Source organism: Eurypyga helias, unplaced genomic scaffold (assembly GCF_000690775.1).
Source record: "Eurypyga helias isolate BGI_N326 unplaced genomic scaffold, ASM69077v1 scaffold492, whole genome shotgun sequence".
NCBI lineage: Eukaryota > Metazoa > Chordata > Aves > Eurypygiformes > Eurypygidae > Eurypyga > Eurypyga helias.
The window spans coordinates 1-10,632 of record NW_010235046.1 but is presented as its reverse complement, the minus strand read 5'-3'; the positions used below and the strand labels follow the sequence as shown (position 1 = coordinate 10,632).

The window sequence follows — 10,632 nt, the reverse complement described above, 5'->3', positions numbered from 1 at the left end:
ATCCATGTCACTGACAAAGATATTACGATATTATTTGTTATGAGGTACCCATCAAAGTACAGAGTGGAAGTACTCTTTGTCTTGGTGAACATTCAGTTTTCTCTGTATTCCTGGTATATTTAAGTCCAGTGTTATGAACCTCCACATCATTAGCCCTGAATTTCTTTTTAAAATGAGGTAGTTGGTCTAAACCATGCTGATTGTAACGGCTTGCTTTGTGGTGCTATTTTTCATATTTTACTCAAACATAGGATAGACTTTTTTTCCTTAATTTCACAGTAGCAACAACAACTAGTTTCTTCTCTCACAATACTATTTTTCCATCTTGTCATGGTACTCCCACTTCAAACTATGATTTGCATTAGAGACTTGGGGAGGGCGTGTGAAGATTCAGGCTGAATACTTATCTCCTACATTAACACCAGCGCTTAAAAATTCTGAATGATTTATTGCACGAACAAGTTTAGATTAAAGGTGGGCCAGATCATGGGTTTGTTGTTTTATAATTCTTCTGCAAATAATTTTTTTTTTTCAGAAATGATAAAATAGACAATGATATGGCAAGACTGGAGGGGGAAAATGTAACACTAACTCTGTTCAGGCATGTAAAGGAGCATGACACAGAAGTTTTGAAACTGTTGTCCTGTGGCACAAGAGTAGGAGGATGAAGAAAGAGCTTGGGACTAGCTGAAGTCTGAAAAGATATTCTTGAATTTATTTTAGTATTGCAGGACAAGCATTTATAATCAGTTTGGGCTTCGTTCCAAGCACTTCAAAGTTGATCTGAATTTCACCATAAATTGAATTAAGAGTATAATCAGGACCTGAGGACTGCTTCTTTTGTCCTTGCATTACTTACAAACCTCACCATCCCTTGGATGCAGTGACATTAGTGGTGACTCTACTTGACTGTAGATGAAGAGGGTGTGACAGCTGCTGATCACTGTGGTAGCACTGCAGGGTGGCAGCTGAGAGCAAATTCTTCCTGGCCTAAGGTGTTGAAAAGGTATTTTCCCTCATCCTAAAAACAAACAAAACCTCAAGCCCCAAAACTACTATCCGTACTTCTGTCTGCAGAGTATTTTCCCTCATCCTAAAAACAAACAAACAAACAAAACCCCCACAAAACCTCAAGCCTCAAAACTACTATCCGTACTTTTGTCTGCAGACATAAGCAAAAATACTGTTAAAGGAGACAATAGAATCTTTTTATTTTTGGCAGTAGTCCCTAGGCAGTGTGGCTTGTGTAAGCTTTCTTCAGAAGCCAAGTTCACAGTCCTTTCACTTAAAGGACCTAATTTGTAGTATTGGGAGACCACGATTGCTGGACAAAAAAAGCCGTAAAGGCCTGAATATAATCTGAAACTCTTCAGGAGGTTTCCATCCGGTATCTACTGAATACAGCATCTTCATAGCCTTGGCTGTCTAATATCTTAGGGGATACGGACTCAGATGGCGGCTACCTGAACAGGTGTGGTTTCAGAGATCTCCGGAGAAGAAATTCTGTGAGTTACTGAATTGATGTGATGAGAATAAATACAAGCTCTTCCTTCCTTCCACAGATAGAACTCTTTGAGTTCAAGGGGGAGGACCTCACAGATGAAGAAGATGGTGGCATCATCCGAAGAATCCGTAAAAAGGGGGAAGGCTACTCCAAGCCCAATGAGGGTGCACTTGTAGAAAGTAAGTATGTTACACAAATAGTAAATGGGTTTACCATAGGGGAGGGCAGAACCTTTTCCCCCATTTATAACTGATTGAGAGAGAGATGTGACTTCTCTTTCCTTTACCAAGTAACTTCACAGCCCGATGTACTGGGTTTGTGTGGGTTTTGGTAGCAGGGGACACACAGACATGCACATGCACATCTGTGAGAAGTGCTGAAAGCTTCCCTGGCGCCAAGTCAGACCTGCCTCTGGCCAAGGCTGAGCCAATTAGCAATGGTGTTAGTGCCCTAGTGATGACACATTTAAGGGGAGGGGGGAATGGCTGAAGGAATCTGCAGCAGAGAGAGGAGTGGGTTGAGAGAGACACAACCAGGCAGACACTGAGGTCAGTGAAGAAAGGTGGGGCAGGAGGTTGGGCTGGAGTAGAGGTTCCCCGGCAGCCCATGGTGAGGGGGCAGGCTGTGCCCTGCTGCCATGGAGGGTCGCAGTGGAGCAGAGACCGGTCTGTAGCCCATGGGAGGGACTCCCAATGACTGTCTTCCATGGGAGGGACTCCATGCTGGAGCAGGGGAAGTGTGAGGAGGCCTCCCCCAGTCCTGAGGAGGAAGGAGCAGCAGAAACGATGTGTTACAAACTGACCAGAAGCCACACTCCCTGTCTTCCTGCACTGTTGGGGTGGGAGGAGATAGAGAAATTGGGAGCAAAACTCAGCCCAGGAAGAAGGGAGGGGTGGGGGGAAGGTGTTTTACGATTTGGTTTTGTCTGTCATTACCCTACTCTGATTTGATTGGTAAGAAATGAAATTGATTTTTCTTCCCCAAGTCGAGTCTGTTTTGCCCGTCACTGTAACTGGTGAGTGATCCCTCCCTCTCCATAAGCCTTATATATTTTTTCCTCCCCATCCCAGCGAGGGGAGGAGTGAGTGGCCTCATGGTACTCAGTTGCCACCTGGGCCTAAACCATGACAAGGAAACTTTCATGCTCCTACTTCTAACAAGCTTTACGTTCTCCAGCAGCAGCTGTGTTCTCCAGAGATACTGAAGCTGATACTGTCTGATCAAAAAAGGTAGATGAGTCTAATACACGGAAGTATTTCCATTTGCTGTGGCACAAGAGGAAAAGTAGTTCTGGCACTTGTTGGAGTAGAAAAAAAAAAGCAAACCCACAAACAGATGAACAAAAGGGTTTATTAAGTTTAGCAGAAGTTCTGTTTGCTGCCAGTAGCCACCATGCATAGGTAGCTGTTAAGATAAAAGACTGTTTAGGAGGAGGCTTTGTCACTCCCTGTATTACCTGTGCTATCTGCCCCCTACTATCCCTGGATATCTTCTGATTCTTCTCTGTGTTGTTCTGTTTTTTGTTACCAGTCCAGTTCGAAGGCCGATACAGAGATCGTGTTTTTGACAGGCGGGAGTTGCGATTTGAGATCGGAGAAGGTGACAACTATGATCTTCCCCATGGTCTGGAGAAAGCAATTCAAAAAATGGAAAAATGGGAGGAATCTGTGTTCTATCTCAAACCTAAGTATGCTGTTTCTCATCTTGAAGGGTTTATACTAAGCGGCTGGCAAGAATGAAGTGTTTTGTTACAATGTCTGACAGTTTTTATTCAGTGCCGTAGTAAAAACTTGATCAGTCCCAAAAATTTCAGAAGTATGAAGCTGATTGCTGTGCCACTAGTTTGTGAAGTAGCAGCACTCCAGAGCAAACTTACTGAAGTCTCTATAATGTTGATCTGGGTGAATATTAAAATATTGTTGCTCCCTAACTTACTTTTTTTGTGGTCCCTCTTAACAGAACAGTACTTGATGTGCAGCAGTGCATATAAAGATACCTAAAGAACAGCCTCGGAATAGGAAGAGATGTGATGAGCCCTAGGAGTAGCCCAGTGTCACCAGATAGCTAGTGATGTGGTTAGTAGAGCGTATCAGAAATCCTTTGTCGGTAGAAAATGTTCATTAGTATTCTGAAAGCCTTTTGGAAAAGACCTTCAAGATTCCTGAGATGTAGGGGAGAGTTACAGCCAAACCTTGGACCATCATGAGAACTCGGAGACTAAGAACAGCTAACGGAGTCGTATGACTGCTCAATAGAATCATAGAATCATGGAATGGTTTGGGTTGGAAGGGACCTTAAAGATCATCTAGTTCCAACCCCCCTGCCATGGGCAGGGACACCTTCCACTAGACCAGGTTGCTCCAAGCCACATCCAGCCTGGCCTTGGACACTTCCAGGGATGGGGCATCCACAGCTTCTCTGGGCAACCTGTCCCAGTGCCTCACCACCCTCTCTGGGAAGAATTTCTTCCTTATATCTCATCTAACCCTCCCTGTTTTCAATTTGTACCCGTTACCCCTGGTCCTGTCACTACAGGCCCTTGTAAAAAGTCCTCTCCCAGCACCCTTGTAGCCCCTTCAGGTACTGGAAAGCTGCAAGGAGGTCTCCTCGGAGCCTCCTCTTCTCCAGGCTGAACAAGCCCAATATTAGAACCTTGAACAGTCTTGGATATAAGCAGAATTTTCCTTTTACAGTGACAGCACCTCTGTGGAGTTTGCACTGATTGTTTCCATCAAACTCTTAATTCATTTCACTTTTAAAGTGTTTGGGTTTGTTTGGTTTTTTTTTAACTGGAACTGAAATTGATGGGAGAAGAAAAGCAAAGCAATCTGATCCTGAGGGTTTTCCTGATAATCTGCAGCTTCTTACTGGAGTTGCAGTGCAGAACCTTTCTACAGGCACTTCCTGTTACCTGACTGACTGGCAGTACGCAAAGTGTGCAACCGTTTACTTCATCTCTGTATTTATTGGTGTCTTTGCTTTCCTGAGAACAATACTAAAGTACAGGTGCTCTGAAGGAAACATCCAGTCTGAGACCATGAATATCAAGTGTGTGCAACTTGAAAGTATCTTTTTTTTTTCCCTTGAGGGAGACATAACTTACTTTTTCTTTCATATAAACTACGAAAAAAAAGAATAGTAACTGGTGACCTAGAAATGAATGAAATTAACCCCAGGTTTCTCCAGCTTTCTTCTACCTTGTGCTTGCTAATTTTAGAATAGTACCCAGAATTCCTCAAGCCTTTATGATTTGTAATAATGCTATATAAGCATCCCAGATTTGCATGGGGTTTTGCCCCAGTTTCTTACCTAGGGAATATGGCTGGATGGGTCGTTTTGCAATTCCTGGTTTTTGTTTGTTTCTTCCCCCACCCCCAATCTTACAGCTATGGTTTTGGAAGTGCTGGGAAGGAGAAATTTCAGATCCCTCCAGATGCAGAGCTACAGTATGAAGTGAAGCTCAAAAGCTTTGAAAAGGTAGGAATGAGAGATGATGTCCCAAAGAGACTGGGAGGTGGGGGAAGTATGAGTGCAGCGTAAATACAATGGAATGCTTGAGTGTTGATCTGAAATAGGGAAGCCACTGTTGTCAGAGATTATGACACACTGGGAGCTCTTGGCTGAATCTGTCCTTGTTCTTACTGTATCCCTCTTTGTTGCTGTCAGTGTCTCCTGCTGTAGCCCACTTTCCAGTAGCAGTACAAAACTGCTTTGGCAAACCTGTCTTTACTGTACCGTTAGTGGGAAGCAGCACAGCCACCTGGCTTCCCTAGAAATTTTATTACTGACTTGAATTGTTCCTGTTCGGGTAGGCTAAGGAGTCCTGGGAAATGAACACAGATGAGAAGCTGGAACAAAGCTGCATTGTGAAGGAGAGAGGCACTCAGTACTTCAAGGTAAATTACAGCCCCCATGTAATAACAGCATTTCTTAGTCCATGTCATGAGCTGATGATGGTGATCGCAGCTTCTGTCATTTCAGAGTGGTGTTCATGGTATTCTCTGTGACCTTTTACAGACAGGACTGGAGGGGAAGGTGTCTTAAAGAAAATTTTTTAAAAAGCCACAGAATTGGCATTTCCAAAGAATTAACTCTGCAGGGAGTTACTGCTCTCTCTCAGAGCTGTTTGCTGTACCTACCGGTAACTCTGGGGCATGCACTGGATAGTAACGAGGTTAACAGTGTTGAAGTTCCTACTGTGGGATAGCGCTGTGAATGAACAACATTCCTTTGGGTAGAGATGTGTGGATAAGCTGTTTAAAACAATCTGACCAGCTAAAGCAGACTTTCCCATTATCTTCATGACACAACAATACTTGAGCTGTTTTGAAAATTCCCAATCTTCCTTCTTTTATAACACAAGTTGAATATAAGGTGAGAGTTGAGTATCAATGCTGGCCTATACCCCTAGCTTTAGTGGTTGAACCGGTAGGTATTACTAAAGATTTTCTGATCCTATGCAGGAATGGGTTTCAGAAGCAGTATATTTTTGATGATAAAATTTTATGATTTTTCCTGTTACTCCGAGTTGTTTTTTTTTCAGATCTATTGCTCAAGGTAAGCAATAGAGGCAAGAGGGAGAGAAATGTTACTGCGATGAGCTGTGTGATAACTGAACTGCCTTGTTTACAGGAGGGGAAATACAAACAGGCAGCATTACAGTATAAGAAGATTGTGTCATGGCTGGAGCATGAATCAGGACTGTCTGATGAGGAGGATACGAAAGCCAAAAGCTTGAAGCTTGCTGCCTACCTTAATCTAGCTATGTGCCATCTCAAGCTGAAGGAATACTCCCAGGCTTTGGAGAACTGCAACAAGGTAGTAAGGGTTTGTTTATTCTTAAACTGTCAGGTTGCTTGTGCAGCTTATCTCTTGCTTTAACAGTTGGAGGGATACCAGGCCACGTGGTGGTTTGGCCGGCCTTAGGAGCTGGCAGTTGGGTAGTAATGAATATACAATGTAAAAATATCCGATGGGTTATTTTCATAATTAATGTCCTTTGAGTATCTTTTACTAACTTGCTGCTACATTGAGAATATTTGAGTATTTAGAAACTGGAAACACTGAGATGTGGTGAAGGTCGTCATGTTGGCAAAAGGTCCTTCAAAAAGCTGAAATAGAGCCAGGACGAAATCTGAGACTTGCTGGTTCACTGTCAAATAGCCTAGTGTATGCCGTCCTCTTTGTGCTTATTTCTGTTGTATTCAGCTTGCCTTATTAGGGAAGCCCTGACACGACTCGTAATCTACATTAGAAAGTACAGTCTCTAGCAGTCTTGGGTGTTCTGACTGCCTGTTATTCTAAAAAACAAAAATATTCTTGAACGTGGTTTTTATTTTGTGGTAGTGTGGGAGTTTTGGTTTGTTTTAATGTAGGCACTTGAATTGGATAGTAATAATGAAAAAGGCCTCTTCCGGCGCGGAGAAGCACACTTGGCTGTCAACGACTTTGAATTGGCCCGGGGAGATTTCCAGAAAGTGATACAACTTTACCCGAGTAACAAGGCTGCCAAAGTGCAACTGGTAACTTGTCAGCAAAAAATACGGGAGCAGCATGAGAAAGAGAAGAAGATGTATGCCAACATGTTCCAAAGGCTTGCAGACAAAGACTTGAAGGTAAGTAACACTACTCCGGAAGACTACAAGAGGTGGTGTCACATGTTGGACAAGAAATAGCAGCTTAGGTGTTCAGTTTGCTACTTAGTACAGCGAAACATAGTGGGAGAACACTCAGATAGCTTCCTCTGGCAGAAAAAATGAAATAGCCAACAGTCAAAACGATTAGGCTGTCTTGTTTGAGCAAGACAACTAGCAGCACCAAGCATTGCACAGAATGCTTTTACTTATTTCAGCTGAATTTGCAACAGACCAGTGCTAATCAGAAAGCAGTTGAAGTGATGAGATGTAAACGTAACGTTCAAGAACTGAGAAAAGCACCTACTCCCCTTGAACCGATCTCCTAAAGAACAGTCTGATGCGGTGCCCGGGTGACCCATCTGCTGAGACTGTCTGTCGTACCGGTGGTGCTGAGCACCATCTCGCTTCACATGGAGACAATAAGAGGTCGTTGATGCTCTCCATCTCAAGGGTCAGGTTGATTAGGAAGTGTCAGAATTCAGACTGTCAGAAGGTTGATTATTCTGCTCTGTTATTCTACTCTGTCTGCCCCTAATGAAAGAGTTGCTAGGCTGACAGGGGGAACAGCAGTTTCATTGCACTGTCTTTTGAGATGAGCAGGACACGACGTTTCTGCCTCCCTTTACCCTGTTTGAAAACTCTTGCAAGGTCAGCATGTGCTGGTTATTGTAAAACTGACCTCTGGCCCTTACACATGGTGCTCCGCTTCCCACACCTTTTACACGTTCCGGAAGACACGGCAAGGAGAGGGCTGTTATGAGCAGCTGCCTGGTCCGATCAGATTTTCTGCCAGCTGCGTTCTTACAGAGGACATCCAAGTGACTTTCTGAGTTAAAAGTCACTCTTCTTGCCCAACAAAGCTACTTCTTTGTATCTGGAGTGTAAGCGTGCCTCATGCAAGCTGGGGGGGGTGTTGCTGAAATGGAAGCATGTCGAAATCGAAGCAGGACAGAAGCAGTTCTGTGCAGAAGCTTCCTGAATGAATTTTGGTTTGTGGGAGAACACTTTCTTAAAGTGTTGTGTGGCAAATGTGTGCATGCCGCCTTATGGATCGTAAGCAGTGTTATTTCTCAGCCTCCTTTAAACTGCTGCTAGTTTGTTAGATGCAGAGAAATTTTTGGTTTCTCTTGGCTGAAGGCCCTAGTATCTTCATTCAGTCTTGCAGGGAGACCAGGTATCCCTGATAAGAGTCAGTAAGAAGAATGAGAAGAACCCAAATAATGTTTGTGGTGGTCTTTTTGCAAATGCCAGCGATTTTGTATAACAAAGGAATGCGTTTTCTTTGTCTGTGTTTAGTCAGCTGCTGCTCTTCAGACCAGCCACACTCAAGATGAAGAAATGAAAGATGAGCAGAATGGAGTTGAAGATAAATCAGAAGTTGAGACAGAAGCATAAAACCAAACCCTATTCCATTAGTTTTGTAAATGAATTTCTGGTGAATTAGACCTTTATTTTTCTACCTAGTTGGACAGTGGCTTCAGGGGAGCAGAGGCTGAAGCCACTATGCCACAGTCAATTACAGCTTTATATGTCTGTTGAAGAACCTGAGTGGCAGCATAAATCTGGTTTAATCCTAGGGATTTTATTTATTCATTCATTCAGCCTCTGTTACTATTTGGGTTCTTTCTGGGTTTACTCTGCTGGGTTTACTTGCATTTTGCCATTGGTGTTTCTCTTTTTCTGGTTCCAGCTCACTTTAATCCCAGGTTCTGCTTCCTGAATTTATTTCCTTGTTTTCTTTCAATTAATGCCTTTTCCAGGAGTCCTCACGTGGGATTTGAACAAATCGACGCTCCCAGTTCTTCTGCCTTGGCATTGTCCCCTTCCCCCCCTGGCTGTTCCGTAGGGAGTCCCTTCCATTAAGTGCTGTAACCTTTGTTGTATCCCTCCTCTTTGCAAACTGCTGAAGGTAAAGACTGAAGTCACAGCTTAAGTAATAAAGCTCCAGTTAAAACAACTTTTTGTGGGGTTTTGTTGGAATATGCACAGAATTTGGAGAATTTACTGTCCTTGGGTCATCCATCCACACAGCTGTGCAGTAGCCACGGTACCTATTTTTCTCTACACAGCTGTGCAGTAGCCACGGTACCTATTTTTCTCCATTTGTTCATTGCCATAGAAAACTCACAGCAGTTGATACACTATTTACCCATATATTTGTAAAAGGAAAATCATACAAAAAGCAAATCTGTAACCTATGCATACAGCTTATTTTCTGTTCATATTGCTACCTTCCTCTTTGCCCTCCACATTGTAAAACTGGACTGGAGGGGGGGAAAAAAACCCACCCAAGTGACTGGCTTTGGAGAGACAGTAAGTTGTAATGGTTTAGCACATTACAAATACTTGTAATGCCTAATGAGCTACACACTTTGGAGTGATGCCAATGTCTGCTTAACCCCATCTCGCCAGAAAGCGACTGCTTTGCCTTCTGCTGCTTTCTGCAGCACGTGTGTCTTGTGTGGGGACGGGTGTGCGTTGGGGTTTTGTGTTGGGACGGTGGTTTTGGTTGTCTGCAGACATGGAACGTGGTGCTCGGACTCCTGTTCTGTGTTTATCCTGTTCTACAGTGTTCAGCTCTGCATCTCCGCTCTCCTGTTCTCAGACCCTCTAGCACCAGGATGCTGGTTTGCCTGCTTTGCAGGATGAAGGTAGATAATCTGTTCCTTTCGGACACGAAAATGGATTTTTTTTAAATGAGCAACATGTGGTGTCTTCCCATGGAATGGGCTGGAATTGGGTTTATATTGCAGAATATTCCTGTTTTAACACGAATGACATCTGAGTTTCAATTCCTGGTCTCCTTTGCTGAAGACAGAAGTACTGTATCAGCACTCCTGCGTGGGGTCTTAGGGGTGGTGAGGTTGCCAGCACCTCCCCCTGCAGCAGCACCAGCTCGGGCCTGGCTGGCAGCTGTCACAGCGGTCACGGCGGTCAGGCCTGCTTAACATGCCATCCTGCCCCCAGGCCCAAAGCCAGTTGTTCTCTACCTGCAAGCTCGGGGATCTGTGAACTCTGCTCTCCGCAGCGGTGTCACCACGCCCTGGGCTTCAGTGGGGTGGAGGTGGGACCGGAGAAGAGGCAGGATGAAGCGCTCATAGGTGATCACGTTTAAGGAAATGCTGAGTGAAATCTTACAAACCTGACTTGTGTAAACCACACGCATCCATCTCTTAATTTATAAATCCTTTATCCTCTGGTATTCTACTAGCTCTGCGGCACCTCTGCAGCAGCAGTAAGCATCCCGCTTCGCCATTATCTGTGAGAGGGGAAACATCTTTGCCCAGCCGGCGACAAACGCACGGGGCAGCTGCTCTGTGCCGCCGGACACAGGACTGTGCCCTGGGGTCTGACCGGCCATCAACCGGCTCTGTCGCACAAGGGTTTGGCTGTTGGGATCGCGTGAACGGGCAGCCCGGCTCCTGCCGTGGGGACGAGGCCCGGCAGGCCCTCGCTCTGCCCCCGGTTCCGCTTAGCACGCAGTGGCCGGGG

At 44.5% G+C, this 10,632-nt stretch overlaps 1 protein-coding gene across 1 annotated transcript; it reads left to right on the top strand.

Moving 5' to 3' along the window:
• Positions 1-1,526: 1,526 nt before the first annotated feature.
• FKBP4 (FK506 binding protein 4, 59kDa) lies at positions 1,527-8,881 on the top strand. The gene is made up of 7 exons (XM_010146608.1): positions 1,527-1,683; positions 3,035-3,191; positions 4,891-4,981; positions 5,317-5,400; positions 6,137-6,322; positions 6,880-7,119; positions 8,437-8,881. Exons 1-7 carry the CDS (start codon positions 1,527-1,529, stop codon positions 8,533-8,535), a joined length of 1,014 nt encoding a protein of 337 aa, XP_010144910.1. The 3' UTR covers positions 8,536-8,881.
• The last annotated feature ends 1,751 nt before the right edge of the window (positions 8,882-10,632 follow it).

Coding starts and splice junctions, on each gene's coding strand:
- FKBP4 (XM_010146608.1), top strand. CDS start 1,527: ATGAGAATAAATACAAGCTCTTCCTTCCTTCCACAGATAGAACTCTTT. Junction 1,684..3,034: donor TGAGGGTGCACTTGTAGAAA/GTAAGTATGTTA, acceptor TTTTGTTACCAG/TCCAGTTCGAAGGCCGATAC. Junction 3,192..4,890: donor GTGTTCTATCTCAAACCTAA/GTATGCTGTTTC, acceptor CCAATCTTACAG/CTATGGTTTTGGAAGTGCTG.